Below are 18,289 nucleotides of genomic sequence, written 5' to 3'. Positions count from 1 at the left end.
TTCAAGACCTCTCATGATCTTAAAGACCTCTATCATATCCCCCCCTCAGCCGTCTCTTCTCCAAGCTGAACAGCCCTAACCTCTTCAGCCTTTCCTCATAGGGGAGCTGTTCCATCCCCCTTATTTTGGTTGCCCTTCTCTGTACCTTCTCCATCGCAACTATATCTTTTTTGAGATGCGGCGACCAGAATTGTACACAGTATTCAAGGTGCGGTCTCACCATGGAGCGATACAGAGGCATTATGACATTTTCTGTTCTATTAACCATTCCCTTCCTAATAATTCCTAACATTCTATTTGCTTTTTTGACTGCTGCAGCACACTGAGCCGATTTTAAAGTATTATCCACTATGATGCCTAGATCTTTTTCCTGGGTGGTAGCTCCTAATATGGAACCTAACATCGTGTAACTACAGCAAGGGTTATTTTTCCCTATGTGCAACACCTTGCACTTGTCCACATTAAATTTCATCTGCCATTTGGATGCCCAATCGTCCAGTCTTGCAAGGTCCTCCTGTAATGTATCACAGTCTGCCTGTGATTTGACTACTCTGAATAATTTTGTATCATCCGCAAATTTGATAACCTCACTCGTTGTATTCCTTTCCAGATCATTTATATATATATTGAAAAGCACCAGTCCCAATACAGAATCCTGAGGTAATCCACTGTTTACCCTTTTCCACTGAGAATATTGACCATTTAATCCTACTGTCTGTTTCCTGTCTTTTAACCAGTTTGTAATCCACGAAAGGACATCGCCTCCTACCCCATGACTTTTTAGTTTTCGTAGAAGCCTCTCATGAGGGACTTTGTCAAACGCCTTCTGAAAATCCAAATATACTACATCTACCGGTTCACCTTTATCCACATGTTTATTAACCCCTTCAAAAAAATGAAGCAGATTTGTTAGGCAAGACTTCCCTTGGGTAAATCCATGTTGACTGTGTCCCATTAAATCATGTCTTTCTATATGCTCTACAATTTTGATCTTGAGAATAGTTTCCACTATTTTTCCCGGCACTGAAGTCAGGCTCACTGGTCTATAATTACCCGGATCGCCCCTGGAGCCTTTTTTAAATATTGGGGTTACATTGGCCACCCTCCAGTCTTCAGGTACAATGGATGATTTTAATGATAGGTTACAAATTTTAACTAATAGATCAGAAATTTCATTTTTGAGTTCCTTCAGAACCCTAGGATGCATACCATCCGGTCCAGGTGATTTGCTACTCTTTAGTTTGTCAATCTGGCCTACTACATCTTCCAGGTTCACAGTGATCTCGTTCAGTTCGTCTGAGTCATCACCCCTGAAAACCATCTCCGGAACTGGTATCTCCCCAACATCCTCATTAGTAAACACGGAGGCAAAGAATTCATTTAGTCTTTCTGCAATGGCCTTATCTTCCCTAAGAGCCCCTTTAACCCCTCCGTCATCTAATGGTCCAACCGACTCCCTCACAGGTTTCTTGCTTTGGATATATTTTAAAAAGTTTTTATTATGAGTTTTTGCCTCTATGGCCAACTTCATTTCAAATTCTCTCTTCGCCTGTCTTATCAATGTTTTACACTTAGCTTGACAATGCTTATGTTTTATCCTATTTTCTTCAGATGGATCCTTCTTCCAATTTTTGAAGGATGTTTTTTTGGCTAGAATAGCCTCTTTCACCTCACCTTTTAACCATGACGGTAATCGTTTTGCCTTCTTTCCACCTTTCTTAATGCGCGGAATACATATGGACTGCGCCTCTAGGATTGTATTTTTAAACAATGTCCAAGCCTATTGAACACTTTTAACCTTTGCAGCTGCACCTTTCAGTTTTTTTCTAAATATTTTCCTCATTTTATCAAAGTTTCCCTTTTTAAAATTTAGTGTTAGAGCTGCAGATTTACTTATTGTCCCCCTTCCAGTTATTAGTTTAAATTTGATCATGTTATGTTCACTGTTGCCAAGTGGCCCCACCACCGTTACGTCTTTCACCAAATCTTGCGTTCCACTAAGAATTAAATCTAAAATAGCTCCCTCTCTTGTAGGTTCCTGAACCAATTGCTCCATGAAGCAGCCATTTATTACATCCAGGAACTTTATGTCTCTAGCAAGTCCTGATGTTACATTTACCCAGTCAATATTGGGGTAATTGAAATCTCCCATTATTATTGCACTGCCAAATTGGTTTGCTTCACTGATTTCTCTTAGCATTTCATCATCTGTCTGACCATTTTGTCCAGGTGGACAGTAGTATACTCCTATCACTATACTCTTACCCAACACACATGGGATTTCTACCCATATAGATTCTATTGAGCATTTACTCTCTTGTATGATCTTTATCCTGTTGAACTCTATACCCTCCCCGACATAAAGTGCCACACCCCCACCAAGTTGATCCTCCCTATCATTGCGATATAATTTGTACCCTGATATAGCACTGTCCCATTGGTTATCCTCCTTCCACCAAGTCTCTGTGATGCCAATTATGTCAATCTCATCATTTGCTGCTAAACACTCTAACTCTCCCATCTTACTTCTTAGACTTCTGGCATTGGCATACAGACATTTCAAAGTGTGGTTTTTCCTTGTTTTAACAACCTGCTTTTCAGTTGTTTGGGATAATTTGGTAATCATCAGCTTTGGTGATTTTTTACATATAGGCATATGAACTATGTTTGCTTTTGATGGAACCTCTCTGTTGGGATGCCCTAACTCTCCTGTTTCATTAGTATCCTTCAAGGATACATTTCTCCGAACCATGCACTGAGTGACTGTCGGCTTTCCCCCTTGTTCTAGTTTAAAAGCTGCTCTATGTCCTTTTTGAAAGTTAGTGCCAGCAGCTTGGTTCCACTCTGGTTACGGTGGAGCCCGTCCTTTCGGAAAAGTCTCCCCTTTCCCCAAAAGTTTCCCCAGTTCCTTACAAAGCTGAATCCCTCTTCCCTGCACCATCATCTCATCCACGCATTGAAACTCTGGAGCTCTGCCTGCCTTTGGGGACCTGCACGTGGAACAGGAAGCATTTCAGAGAATGCCACGCTGGAGGGTTCTGGATTTCAGCTTCCTACCTAAAATCCTAAATTTGGCTTCCAGAACCTCTCTCCCACATTTTCCTATGTCGTTGGTGCCCACATGTACCACGACAGCCGGCTCCTCCCCAGCACTGTCTATAATCCTATCTAGGTGACGCGTGAGGTCTGCCACCTTCGCACCAGGCAGGCAAGTTACCAGGCGGTCCTCACGTCCACCAGCCACCCTGCTATCTACATTTCTAATAATTGAATCACCAACTATGATGGCCGGCCTAACCATTCCCTCCTGGGCTGTAGCCCTGGGAGATTTGTCCTCAGTGCGAGAGGACAATACATCACCTGGAGAGATTGGTCACTCCCTTATCCTTAGCCACCAGGAAGGTAAAGAGTTTTCACCAAACACTGCCAATTGGTCCCAAGGGTTGGTGTGCTCTTTTGCAAGGCCTTGAAGGTGTAGAAACCTCTTTAGAGATAAAGATGGAATCTGCTTGTAAACCCTCTATACTCTGCAAAAATTTGTCCTGGGGGGCCAGTTAGAAATTAAAGGTATCACAGAACAGATAGGATCTGGAGTGTCCAGATGCAGACCTTGCTCCACAAGTCTCAATGTGGAAAATTGCCCTTGAAACAGGAGGAGGTAAGTAGAGCATATCTCCTTGCGCATATGCCATGCTCCCTAAGCATATGAGAGGAACCATTGATTTAATGAAAAACTGCAATGGCAGCACAGAGGTCCAATGCATCAATTGTGCCAGTTCTTACTCCAAATCACTGTGAAAAGCAGTATTGTCTGTGTAGAAGCTCGATGCACCGGAGCTCCATATGGCAGCGAATGATGGCGCTGGTGCTATATGCATTGACTGCATCACAAGCTTCAGTGCTTCTTCAGAGCCAGCTACGCTGACAGCTCCAAGGACAGCTTCTTTTTACTAAGCCGCAAACACCGTGATATGTGCCAAGGGCTTGCCAACGTCTCAGTATTGAGCTTTTTTCTGTTTATTCAATCTTGATGAGGTAGAGGAGTTCCAACACCTATCTCAACAATGAGGGAGGCTTACTTGAGGAACTCCTGCTCAAATCAACACCCAGGGAGCTAAAAGAGGGTCCACTCTGGGCGAAAGAATGACTGCGTCTCTTCAGAGACTTATGCAGCTCCTCCATTTTTAAAGCTCTGGACTTCTGAGAGAACAGGTACATCCAGCCAATGGTAGCAGACTGGTCACGAGTTGGTCCTAAGCATCAATAGCAGATATTGTATCCATCAGTAATGGACATTTTTCTACCTCATATGTAGTTGAAGTTGCTGATGGTGGAATTCTTCATGCCAGACATTCTCCATGAAGAAATGTTTTCTTTTTTTTAATTAGCACTGAAAAGAGTTGTTTGGAGAGGTTCTGAGGCGGAAGGTTTCATGAGGAAACTTCCATACATGCTCAGTAGAATAAAAGCTCTATGACCTAAGAGAGAAGAGTCCGTTCAGCACCATCAGATGACATCCACAACATGTCATGGCTACTTTAATCCTGCTGGTCGATGGAGAAAAATGTAGGCCATCTTTAGAGTACAGCCTTTTACTGTTCCAACATGGCTCTAAGACCCAATGTATCTCAAAACCTTCTTTACACCTGGTTTGGAGTCATATATTGGCATGATCTATATGGATTAGCCTTTCATCTCCCTTTCCATTAACAAGTAACACTTTTGAAAAGGCTAATCCTCTTCCTGTATTCTGAAAATCCTTTTGTACTGTAGCAATGTTTTGAGCCAGGTCATTGGTCCCCAAGTGGCAAAGGACATCAGTTTTAGAGGCTATACTTTCTTTTCATTGCACCAATCTGGTTTGCACTTCTGTTATCTGAAGATCCTAAAAGGCACTTAACCTTTATGTGACCCTCAAAAGGTGCCCCAGTTAATGCCTTTGATAGAGTTACGCAGCAGAAGGAATTTTCTACTTTGAGATATAGTATTTTGATGTTTGTGTGCATTGGGTATTTTTTTTCCTTTCAGATACCACTTCAGTTTCCATTTCTGGAGCCCCCCCCCCCTTAATTTCCTAATGCAGAGCCCACTGTAACCTATTTTATTCCTGTTTTCTCAAATCCTCTGTGGGAGTGGGGGCAAATTTCCTGAATGCCATGAGTTGAGGAGGTTTGTTTTGGTTTTTTTCCCCCATCATAGACAAGTCCACTTTCAGTTGAATCAGGGTCTTATTTTATTGCAAACAAATGAAGGCAAATGATACATGCCTTAAGACTTCAGATAATACACCTTAGGTCTAAAGCACCACTGATGCTACACTGAGTAACAGTAATTGCGTTAATTTGTGTCAATGGAGCCACTTGAATTATTGTGACTAATCTACAAAGATTAGTACTTAATTTAAGTGAAGAATATTTACCTATGTCTTTGGAAGAACTATTTATGAAGAACAGACGCTAGACGTAGGAGGGAACAAAAAAAACTCCTTCAGATTCAAATCTCTTAAAATCTTTTTAAGCCCAGCAAAGTTAAATAAAACTCAAGGAAAAGATTCCAAACAGATATTTAAAAGGAAAAATAGATTTCAATCCAAGACAGTACAAATTATCACATGCTTTCAAAAGTTTCAATATTAACCTCTTACCTTTATCAAAGCTTGCATTAGCACCTCTGCCCAGCAGAATACGCACCAGTTCTAAATTAGCTACACTAGCAGCATACATCAAAGGTGTCCATCCAAATTGAAAACGAGACTCTACATTCACACCTGTCAAAAAAAAAGAAGGAAAAAAAAAAGGGTTCCCCTTATTTAGGTTTTCTATGCACACTACTGCAACAGATTACAGAGAACACTTTTTTTTTTTTTTAAGATTTCATTTTTAATATAGCTGCTACAGGCATCACATATCTGGCCCCCCAATACCTACCCACAATTGGATCAGTAGTTTATTTGGTGAAGGGATAGCAGACATATTTCCTCAGTCTATTTATCTGACATTTGTATCCAAAAATTTGTTACAGGCCTATAATAGTCATACTGTTTGAACATAAAACCTAAATTAGCAAGGATTTATAATAGTGGCACAGTAATATTTACATTTATTTGAATTTCTGGATCGCCTAATACAAAAGGCCTAGGCGATGAATATCTTCACATACATAATCATAAAGTAAAATAAAACTAAACTAAAACAGCACATAACAAAACTGAAATCAAATAAAACCAAAACAAATATAACTCTGCAATAAAACAAATAAAATACATTTCAGAATTAAAAGGAAAAAAGTGAACTTAAAATGAGCCAACTTAAAAGGTAAACTTAATAATATCACCAACAATTCACGTGAATCCCACATAGTATCAAATTCAAGTACTATGGCTAAACATCAAACATAAGAAGTCTCAAGCGCCAATAGTATACCGTGATTATAATAGAGACGCAGGATATTGATGACCTGTCATAATAGGCTTCATCTTATGCATGAATCTGCTAGATGAATAACCTTATATTTAATCATCGGTCAAATCCAAAAGAATATTTTTTGATACTTTTTCTTAAGCAGTGTGCAAATCGTGCAATTATTTTAAAGTCCAATTACTTAGCTTAAAACTTCGCTGAAGCCTGGAACAGTAAACATGCCAGACATGGAACCATGTTTCGAACTCCCGTTGTTCTTTCTCAAGGGCTTAGTTCAGCGTTGTAATTGTAGTCCGACTTGATTTCAAATTCAAAGATTTGTGTAATGGCGTTTCCGCATGTGTTTCCTGGAATAAAAGACGAGAGCACATTTGCAGTCCAAGGTATGCAGAGCCCACTCACCTGGATGAAAGAGTGGCCTCGGGAAAAAAAGTGGGCAACACGATGGACTGATTTAGGTGGAAGTCAGTCACTACCCTCGGCAGGAACTTAGGGTGAGTGTGTAGCACCACCCTGTTGTGGAAGAACCTCGTGTAAGGTGGATAGGTCACCAAGGCCTGCAGCTCACTGACTCTGTGAGCAGAAGTAACAGCCACTAGGAAGATAACCTTCCAGGTGAAGTGTCTGAACTCGCAAGAGCACAGGGGCTCAAACGGAAGCCGCATGAGCCATGCCAGCACTATGTTGAGGTTCCAGGCCTCAACAGGGGGATGCCGTGGAGGCTTCAGTTGTAGTAAGCCTCTCATGAAGTGCCCCACTAAGGGTTGCACAGATACTGGAGTGTCACCCATGGCATTCAGATGTACCCGGATTGAGGTAGTCTGTAGACAAGACTCCGAGGCAAAAAAGGAGGCACGCAAGAGGGTTAAGACCCTCTTGCGTGCACCAGGGCAAGAAACTCCTCCACTTTGCTTGGTATGTATTCCCCGAAGCTATGAGGATTTGCGAGACATTATCAGAAAGGTCGAGAGATCATAGTATTAGTCTTTCGACATCCACACTGTCAGGGACAGTGACCAGAGTGCAGCCTGCCCTGATCCTGGGTGATGAGGTCGGGCGAGGTGCCCAGGCAAATGCACCCCTGGACAGAGAAGTCGCGGAGAAGGGGAAACCAGACCGGATGCAGCCAATGTGGGGATATGAGGATCAAGGAGCCTCTGTCCTGCTTAGCTTCACAAGAGTCTTGCCTATTAATGGAATTGGAGGATATGCATTATAGGAGGCCTGCGCTCTAGGAGTGGGTGAAGGCATCCACGGCTGGTCTCCTTCAGTCCCTGTGCAGGGAGCAGAATCGGTCCACCTTGTGGTTCTGCGAAGACACAAAGAGATCTATGTCCGGGTGTCCCCACCGGCGGAAGATCCTGTCAGCTACACCGGGGTTCAGGGACCACTCATGGGGCTGAAATGTACAACTGAGTCTGTCTGCTACTACATTCTCGGTGCCCGCCAGGTAGATGGCCCCCAGGAGCATGAAACGCGACAGGGCCCAGGCTCAAATCTGCGCCGCCTCTTCACAGAGGAGATAAGAGCCCATGCCCCATTTGTTCACGTACCACATGGCTATCTGGTTGTCCATCTGGATCAAGACGACCTTGTTGGACAAGCAGTACTAGAATGTGTATAGGGCATACCACATCATCCGGAGTTCCAGGAAGTTTATCTAGCAGGCCGCCTTGTGTGTGGAGGCCGTTGATATGGACTCTCCAGCCTAGGTTGGAGGCATCTATGGTCAAGGTCACCTGAGAAGCCAGGAGCTGAAAGGGAAGTCCCTTGCTCAGTTGGATTCCTGCACCCACCAGGTGAGGGAAAGCTAGAATGGGTTGGTTATTTGGACCATTACCAAGAGTTTCTGAGTGGCTTGGTGCCACTGAGACCTCAGGTCCATTGCGTGACCCTCATGGCTGGCGGAACATTGGGGTGACATGCACCGACAAGGCCATGTGACCCAGCAACTTCAGGAGCAGGTGGGTGGAGGCCATCCGCCGGATAGATCCTGCCATCACGGCCAAGGTGGCTATGCGTTCGTTGGGAAGGAATGCCTTGTCCGATGAAGGTCAGTCGCTGGGACGGAGTCGGCTGGGATTTTGGGTAGTTCATTGAGTGGAGGTGGCTTAACGTCACATTGAAGGACTGAAGAGCTCCCTCTTTCGAACTCTTGATGAGCCAATCGTCCAGATATGGGAACACATGTATCCCAATCCAGCATAAATGGGCTCCCACCACTGGCAGGCATTTTCTGAAGACCCAGGGTGCGAAGGCTAGCCCGAAAGGGAGAACCCTGTACTGGAAGTGTCGGTGGCCTACTACGAAGCGTAGATATTTGCAATGAGGTGGAAAAATCGCAATGTGCACGTAAGCCTCCTGTAGATCCAGAGAGCAGAGCCATTCCCCTTGATTCAGAAGCAGAAGTAGGGTGCCCAAGGACACCATTCAGAACCATTCTCTGGAAGGAACCTGTTTAAGGCTCAAAGATGGGACGGAGGCCGCCTGTTCTCTTTGGGATGAGAAAATACCTGGAGTAGAACCCTCGTCCTCACTGAGCCCAGGGAACAGATTCTATAGCTCTGGACTGTAGCAGGGCCATGAATTCTAACTCTAGGGTCATTGCGTGTTCCACTAGGCTCCACGCCGGGGAGGGTGGTGAGTCTGGTGGAACAGTGAGGAGATTCAGGCGGTAGCCATATGCTACGATGCACTTTACCCATCGTGCACCATATGCTACGATGGACATTACCTCATCCACCGGGACAGCCATCACCTACTTAGGAGCGTCCACAAACTGTAGGACCTCCAATATCTTCTGGCAGGCATCCTTCTTCTCTTGAAAGTTGGAAGGGAATGGTTTCCGCCATCTCCTGGACAAAACTTGCAAAGGAGAGATCCTCCGGAGGTGAGCGCCATCTCTCTTCTGGGGGTGGGGGGGTAGGCTCTGACAGAAGGTACTCTGAGGCCTCTGAGGAATACTCAGAGGCGGCGTCCCCCCATGGGTCAGTGTGGAAGGGCCTCTTCCACAGTGGCAGACTGCCTGGATAAAGGAGGAAGGCTAAAACCCAGAGTACAGGGCACAGCAGCAATGGTCGGTGAGGTGGAACAGACAGCAGTGGTGCCAGCACCCAGGGCACCGGGACCTGCGATGGACGTCGGGGCACCAGGAGGCTCGCTGGCCCAGGGACGGGATCTGGCATCAGCGGTTCCGCCCATGGAGATGTGAAAGGAAATGCATCTTTCTCCTCCGAGGAACCCGGAATCAGGATTGAGATGGGAGGAGGCACCTGTGGTCAGCAGGGCACAGTCAACAAGGCACCGAGCAGCATGTCCAGCCTTTCCAGAAGAGGTGCCAACATGGAGGGCGCTGATTCCAATGCTGATATGGGGCCAGGAGTCTGTGGTGGCTGGAGACCCCGAAGGGCATCAACCACTACCTGTTGAACCACGCGGTCCAACTCCTCTCGGAACGAGGGTGCAGACAAAACAGACCCTGGAGTAGGAGGCATCACCGGAGCATCCATGGGGCTCCACGGATATCGGTAGGAAACGCCCTGGGCTTCCTCATCCCAGAGGAGGTTGAGGCCTCCTCTCCCCGGGGCCTTTCAGAGGGGGTTCGGCCGAGGCAGATGCCGCTCCGGTGTCGGACGGTGCCGACCGACAGTGTTAGTGTTGATGCTTCCAACAGTGCTCGGCCTGGTCTTTCTCTGGCACAGAGGATGACTATGCCAAAGTCTTCAACTGACTCAATGCCGGTGAGGGGCGGTCTCCCGCTCCTCGATCTTCTCGGTGGGGCTTCAATGGGGAAAGTCCCGAGTCAGTTTGATCCCCACGACTCGATGCGCCCGGCACTGGAGTAGATGGAGCAGAAACAAGTGCTCCATCTTGTCCATGCAAGCACGCCAGCCTTTGGGGGTCATGTGGGCACAGCTAGGTCATGAGAAGGCTCAAGACACAGACGTGTGGGTCCGTTAAGGATATAGTCCGCAGACACTCCAGGCTCTTCCGAAAACTGGTCGCCATGATAAAGAGGTGGCGTGCGGTCGGGGCCATTGCCCACCAGGAGATAGACAGCCAGGAACCGACCGCAAGAGCGCAAAACTGATTTACCGAACGCCAGAGGAATCTGTGCGCGATGGGGGACCCCGGAGCAGGGAAGAACTTGAAGAAAGACTTCAAATTGTTCCGTGAGGAAAGTGTGAGGAAAAAATTCTCACAGAGCTTCACTAACCGCGAGTCAACCGCTGCAAAGAAAAAAAAAAAGAAACTGAAGGGGGACCCCATGTGGCCACGGGGTTGGTGGTATGCTGGGCATGCTCTGGATGCCACTCAAAGTTCTAGAAACTTTGACAAAAGTGTTCTGGACAGGGCTCCATCTGATGATGACTACCATCCTGTTGTCCTGGGAGAAACACCAAAACTAACAACTAACTATTAAGCCATCAGAATGACTCTAGGATTCGTTGTTTTGACATCCTAATGCAGTTATTTCAAAGTAATCTGTTAAAGCTGACAAGTAAGGCAAGTTGCTGTTCATAACATTAGAAAGGTACAAATCCCGTTTAAATTTTCACCAGTTCCTTGGAAACCATTATTGAATATGTAAATATGTACTTATTTTTATGTTCCTGATTCTAGATATATTGGGTTAAGTAGATAAGACAATACAAATAGTGTGTATGCTTTCTGTCTGTATATGTCATATTGTTATTTTAAGTGCCTATTTTTGTGTTTGTATTGTTTATGTACTACCTTTGTAGACTTTTTATATATGTTCACCACTTTGAGCCTATAACTGGATTAGCAGTCAACAAGCTTGACTAAAGAAACAAACCAAATTTTGATAATCATAGTAATCTTTGAGCTCCTACACAGCACTTCAGACATTGTTTAAGAAAGTGAACTTAGCAATCCAAACACTTGCATTACTGTGGTTCTCTGAAATATACACAGAGCCAACAGCTGTAGAGAAAAGCTTTTTATTTAAATGCTATAAAACAACATAATATAATAATGCCTTATGGAGAGAGAGACTGGCAGAGTGCTACGCAAAGCACTAGCAAAGTCCCTCTCTCAATTGATTTTACTGATAAGATATTATAAAGGATTTACAGCTATACATTTCAACCTCTAAACTAGGTCATATAATTGTCAAAACTTCTAATGCTTGGCTTTCTACTATAAACAATTAATCTGAAAGGCCATATGTACATTCAACCTTGCCTTGTTTGCTAATGGGCCTGCAACCAACTACATTGCCAGCATGACCTTGTTGATTCTAAACATAGTTCCTTTAGCCCTGAGGCCCAGTTCTGTTTGATAATACAGCATTTTCTTGTTAGCTTGCAACATCAGTTTGTCTAGCAAAAACAAAGCACAAAAACTGAAGCAGAAATATTGTTATACTTGTTAGTAATAGTAAAGCTACCTATGATCAAAAAAAAGAAAATCTTAGAACAAGAATGATGGCTTTTTTTGTGCGTGTCATGTCAAAAATGTTTCACTGCCTTTTCACTGCTCTTTATTGCAAGCTATATCTGTGTAACTCCTGGGCGAGACAGATCCTTTAACTTGGCACCCAGGGGCACAGAGAAAAGAAAATGTAGAGAAAATGCACATTCCTATTAGTCTCTATTCAACTCCTTCTCCCTACTGTATAGCTAAAACCTGAGGCCATGAGTTCCAATTTGTGAGGATAAACAATAGCTCTTATACCCAATTCGCTTTTGCAATTATGCCGTTTCCATCCTTAGTGCCCAGCATCAATAATGGAGAAATTACTTACCTGATAATTTCGTTTTCCTTAGTGTAGACAGATGGACTCAGGACCAATGGGTATAGTGTACTCCTGTTAGCAGTTGGAGACGGATCAGATTTCAATCTGACGTCAGCCCCTAGTACATATACCCCTGCAGGAAGTGCAGCTCTTCAGTATTCTCCTCGAAAAGAGTTGTGGATATATGTGTGACTGACTGATTGATTAACTTAATAATTTGGTTAACTTGAATAACTTCATAACTTGGTTAAATGTTCAAACTTGATTAACTTGATTAACTTGAACTGGTTGATTGACTATAGCTGGAGACCGCCAGTGTACTCAACTGGAAAGCGTCGACACCCGGCAGGGTGGATGCCCTAGGTAAATGAAAACATGGCTAACCCTTGAATTATTTGAAAGACCATGCGTAACGGCAGCCAAGGGTGGGATGCTGAGTCCATCTGTCTACACTAAGGAAAACGAAATTCAGGTAAGTAATTTCTCCCTTTCCTAGCGTGTAGCAGATGGACTCAGGACCAATGGGATGTATAAAAGCTACTCCCGAACCGGGTGGGAGGCTGCCCGTGGTCCACTTAGTATTGCCCTTGCAAATGCAGTGTCCTCCCGAGCCTGAATGTCCAGACGGTAGAATCTGGAGAAAGTATGGATGGAGAACCATATAGCCGCCCTGCAGATCTTGGCAGGTGACAGCATTCTAGTTTCTGCCCAGGATACTGCCTGGGCTCTGGTAGAATGGGCCTTGACCTGTAGAGGTGGTGGCTTGCCAGCTTCTACGTAGGCCGCCTTGATGACTTCCTTGATCCAGCGGTCAATGGTTGCCCACGAGGCCGCTTCCCCTAGTCTCTTTCCGCTGTGAAGGACGAAAAGGTGGTCTGTTCTTCGTACGGGTTCCGACATATCCAGGTACCTTGATAGGAGTCTGCCGATGTTGAAGTGACGTAGACTACGGGCTTCTTCCGAATTCTTCAAGCCATCCGTCGTTGGTAGCGAGATGGTCTGGTTGAGGTGGAAGCGCGAGATCACTTTGGGGAGGAAGGAGGGAACCGTGCATAGTTGGATGGACCCCGGGGTGAGCCTGAGGAACGGCTCACGGCAGGATAGAGCTTGTAGTTCCGAGATGCGGCGGGCTGAACACACTGCCAGCAAGAACAGCATCTTTAGGGTTAACAGGTGGAGGGACAGGCCTCGGAGGGGTCTGAAGGTGGTTCCCGCTAGGAAGTCCAAAACGAGATTGAAATTCCACAGAGGTACCAGCCACTTTAGTGGTGGGCGAATGTGTTTGACTCCTTTCAGGAAGAGTGACACGTCCGGGTGAGAAGCTATGCTGTCGCCCTCGCTCTTGGAGCCGTAGCATGACAATGCGGCCACTTGTACCTTGATGGAGTTGAGGGACAGACCCTTCTGTAGTCCATTCTGTAAGAATTCCAGGATCACGGGAACTTTGAATGAGCACGGCTTGATGTTGTGGTCTTCACACCAGGCTTCAAATACTCTCCAAATCCTTATGTACGTTAATGATGTGGAGAACTTGCATGCTCAGAGGAGGGTGTCGATTACCGCCCCCGAGTATCCGCTCTCTCTCAGGCGGGCACTCTCAATGGCCAGACCGTAAGAGAGAATTGAGCTGGGTCCTCGTGGAGGATCAGACCTTGTAGCAGGTCCCTGTGTGGGGGCAGGGGTAGAGGGTTCCCTGCCAGTAGTCTTCTCATGTCTGCGTACCAGGGTCTTCTTGGCCAATCCGGAGCCACCAGAAGAACTAGTCCCATAAACAAACTCTCTACTCAGAGACTGTACATATGAGACACCATATTTATATTGAACTTTTGTATATAATTATTCTCCTCTATCTCTTTCTATTTCTTACATTCCCAGTTCATTAGCCCTTGTTAATTGTAACTGCTTCTCTTCATCACGTTATTTATGTTTTTTGGTTGTATTATCCACACCCCTGTTTTCTGTAAACCGACATGATGTGAACGAGTTCATGAATGCCGGTATAAAAAAACCTTAAATAAATAAATAAATAAATAAATGTAGTTGGATCTTGTGAATGATCGCGCCCAATAGGGGCCACGGCAGGAAGGCGTAGAGTCCCCGGTGGCCAGGTCTGTACCAGGGCATCGACCCCTTGGGACTGCGGCTCCCGCCTGCGGCTGAAGTATCTGGATACTTGGGCGTTGGATCTGCTTGCCAGAAGGTCCATGTCCCATGTCCCCCACCAAATCACTATCAATTGGAAGGCTGTGGACGACAGCCTCCATTCTCCTGGGTCTAGACTTTCCCTGCTGAGGAAGTCTGCCGTGATGTTGTTCTTCCCAGCAATGTGGATGGCAGAGATCTCCTGGAGGTTTGCTTCCGTCCATGCCATCAGGGGGTCTATTTCTAGGGAAACCTGTTGGCTCCTGGTTCCCCCCTGCCGGTTGATGTAGGCCACTGTCATGGCGTTGTCAGACATTACTCTGATCGCTTTGTTTCGGAGTCTGTGAGCGAACCGCAGACAGGCTAGTCTGACTGCCTGCGCTTCTAGGCGGTTGATGTTCCATCCCACCTCTTCTGCGTTCCATTGCCCTTGGGCGGTTAACTCCTCGCAGTGTGCTCCCCATCCTCGTAGACTGGCATCTGTGGTGAGTAGGGTCCAGGTTGGGGAAGATAGCTTTGATCCCCGGCTCATGTGGCTGGCCTGCAGCCACCACCGTAGTTGGGTCCGAACTCTGCCCGGGAGTGATAGACGTACGGTGTAGTTCTGGGACCATGGGCTCCACCGTGAAAGGAGTGAGCATTGTAGGGGCCTCATATGGGCTCGCGTCCATGGCACAACTTCCAGGGTGGATGCCATTAGCCCGAGGACTTGCAGGTAATCCCATGCTGTGGGACGAGGATCGTTCAGCAAGGTTTGCAGCTGGTTCCACAATTTTGATCTCCTTGTGGGGGGTCAGGCTGACCTTGTCCTCTTTGGTGTCAAATCGGACTCCTAGGTATTCCAGCGACTATGAGGGCTGTAGGGAGCTTTTGTTTGTGTTGACCACCCATCCTAGGCTCTCCAGTAGAGTTTATGACTCTGCTGGTTGCTTGGCGGCTTTCCTCCGGTGACTTTGCCCTGATCAGCCAATCGTCCAGGTAAGGGTGAATGAGAATTCCTTCCTTCCTCAGTGTTGCCGCCACCACTACTATTACCTTGGTGAACGTCCGGGGTGCTGTGGCTAACCTGAAGGATAGTGCCCGGAACTGGTAGTGACGGTTCAGGACTTTGAAGCATAGGTAACGCTGGTGATCCTGATGAATTGGGATGTGTAGGTAGGTCTCCGAAAGATCCAGGGATGTGAGAAACTCTCCCAGTTGTATCGCCCTTATTACAGATCGTAGGGTTTCCATGCGGAAGCGGGGAATCCTGAGGTGGCGGTTGACCGACTTGAGGTCCAGGATGGGCCTGAATGTTCCCTCTTTCTTGGGGACAATAAAATAAATGGAATAATGCCCAGTATTTATTTCTTGCGGAGGCACTGGGGTTATGGCCTCGAGGGCCAGTAGTCTGGACAGTGTAGCTTCCACTGCCGCCCTCTTGGAGAGGTCATGGCAGGGGGACTCCACGAACTTGTCCGGAGGGATTCGTAGAAAATCCAGGTAGTACCCCTCCCGAATGATGGCTAGGACCCACTTGTCCGAAGTTATCTCGACCCATCTGCGGTAGAATAGGGCTAGTCTGCCCCCTATGGCTTCTTCCCTTGGATGGGTCGGCTGAATCTTATTGTGGGGTGCGGCTAGGGCCTGTACCAGAGCTGGTTCCCCTCTTGTTGTGCTTGGTCCGTAAGGACTGGTTCCTGCCCGTAGGGCGGGGGGCTTCATAGTTGCTCCTGTAAGGATTGAAGCGCTGTGAACTTCTGCCCCTTGAGGACCTGGGGAAGGGTCGCTGGTTTCTCTTAGTCTTATCCTCCGGTAGGCGTGGCAATGGGGACTCGCCCCATTTGTCGGCCAGTTTCTCTAGTTTGCTGCCGAACAGGAGGGATCCTTTGAAGGGCATCCTCGTGAGGTGCGTTTTGGAAGATGCTTCGGCCGACCAGCTTCGGAGCCAGATTTGCCTCCTGGCTGCCACAGCAGAGGACACTCCTCTGGCCGCGGTGCGCACTAGGTCGAAGGCAGCATCCGCGAGGAAAGATACTGCTGCTTCCATGTCTTCTCCTGGGGTGTTCCTGGTTTGTGATAAGCAGGCACGTGTCACCACGGTGCAGCAGGCCGCAATTTGTAGAGACATAGCAGCTACGTCAAATGACTGTTTGAGGATGGACTCCAGCCACCAATCCTGTGCATCCTTGAGCACAGCTCCTCCCTCCACTGGGATGGTAGTGCGTTTGGAGACCACGCAGACCATGGTATCAACTCTTGGGCATTCAAGAAGATCTTTGGTTGCTGGGTACAGGGAGTACAGGGCTGCCAAAGCTCGTTCCCCCTTGAAAGTGGAATCCAGAGCATTCCATTCCAGGTCAATCAGCTGCTGTGCTGCTTGTAACACAGGAAAATGGCGAGAAGTCTATCGAAGACCCTTCAGCAGGGGGTTCGGTTTAGGTTCCCCCAAAGTACCTGGGCCCGGGATAGCGAGCTCCGTCAGGCACTGGTTGACCAAGTCCGGGTGTTCGTCCTTTGTGGAGAAGAGTCTCTTGGTTCGGTAAGGCTCTGTCCCCGGGGGTGGGGGGAGCTCCCCCTCTAAGGGTTCAGTTTCCTCCTCAGAGATGTCAGAGACCCCATAGGTGGGACTTCTGGGGAGTGGAAGCCTGTGCCTAGGTCTTGAAGGGCCTGGGGCATGAAGGTCCTCCTGTGGAGCATGTGGCTGGTCAGCCTGAGGTTCAGTTTGCATTTGAACAAAGGAATGAATCCCCTTGAAGAACTCCACCCATGAGATTGACGCTGGGTCAAAGCTGAGGGGCGCTGGTTCCTTGGGGGTCCCCGTCTGTGGGGAGGTCCCCCTGGCTAGGTCCGGGGTACCCCCTGAGGAGCTAGAACTCTGCCCTGGGTGGGACTGGCCCTGGACTGGGTTACCCAGGGCCTCTTCGCACTGCATGTACAGGGCGTCTGCCTCCTCGCTTTGTGCGGTTCTGATGTGGCATGCTGGGCAGAGGCCTTGAGCCTTTATCCCTGTTTCTGGAGGTGCCATGGCTGTCGGCGCATAAACTCTTATGCGCTCCGGTGAGCTTAAGATGAGCGTGTAGTTCTGCTTGCAGCTGGGCGTTCAGCCGTAGATATGTGCCCGGCTCTGTGCGCGCAACTTATGCCGCAAGGTTTTATGTGCGTGTAAGTTTATGCGCACAAGTGCTTTGTGCGCCTAGCTCGAATGGCGAATGGCGCGGCGAATAGAAACATAGAAATGACGGCAGAAGACCACCAAACGGCCCATCTAGTCTGCCCAGCAAGCTACGCACTTTATCCTTTTTTTTTCCCTTTTTCTCTCTCCCACCTGTTACTTTTGGCTTCCAGTACACTCCAGCCCTAATTCCCCTCCACCCCACCACCAATTTAGAGAGCAGCGCCGTATCTGCATCCAAGTGACATCCGGCTCAATTAGGGGTAGCAACTGTTGTAACAAGCAGGCCACACCCTTTCCCCATACTCTTACCCACCCCTGTTATTTTTTGTTTGATTTTGGTTTTTTGTTTTTTTTTTGGAGATAGCAGCCCTCCATCCTTCTGCTCCGTGAAGGTGGAACAATAACTACTGGCCACTGGCATCCTGCTCCGTGAATGCCTCTGTGGCTGCTGCCGCTCCGTGCAGTGTTTGAATGCCTCTGTGGCTACTGCCGCTCCGTGCAGTGTTTTGCTGCCTCCACTTTATTCACGCCCTCTAGACTTGATGGATCCACAGTGTTTATCCCATGCCCCTTTGAAGTCGTTCACAGTTTTAGACTTCACCACTTCCTCCGGAAGGGCATTCCAAACATCCACCACCCTTTCCGTGAAGAAATACTTCCTGACATTGGTTCTTAGTCTTCCTCCCTGGAGCCTCAGCTCGTGACCTCTGGTTCTGCTGATTTTTTTCTGATGGAAAAGGTTTGTCGTTGTCTTTGGATCATTAAAGTTTTTCAAGTATCTGAAGGTCTGAATCATATCACCCCTGCTCC

The 18,289-nt window shown here is 47.1% G+C and overlaps 1 protein-coding gene across 3 annotated transcripts in view; it reads right to left on the bottom strand.

Moving 5' to 3' along the window:
- ASZ1 (ankyrin repeat, SAM and basic leucine zipper domain containing 1) overlaps positions 1 to 18,289 on the bottom strand; it is a 434,600-nt gene that overhangs the window by 353,793 nt on the left and 62,518 nt on the right. For all 3 annotated transcript variants that reach the window (XR_003858727.1, XM_029616793.1, XM_029616795.1), the window contains exon 3: positions 5,645 to 5,767. Coding sequence is in view for 2 of the 3 variants with exons in the window: in XM_029616793.1 (XP_029472653.1) it covers positions 5,645 to 5,767 (123 nt within the window). In the remaining variant the exon portion in view is untranslated. The remainder of the gene's footprint in view (positions 1 to 5,644; positions 5,768 to 18,289) is intronic.

This window comes from Rhinatrema bivittatum, chromosome 9 (genome assembly GCF_901001135.1).
Source record: "Rhinatrema bivittatum chromosome 9, aRhiBiv1.1, whole genome shotgun sequence".
Lineage (NCBI taxonomy): Eukaryota > Metazoa > Chordata > Amphibia > Gymnophiona > Rhinatrematidae > Rhinatrema > Rhinatrema bivittatum.
Note: the sequence above shows the minus strand (reverse complement) of the source record. Positions and strands in the feature narration are given on the sequence as shown.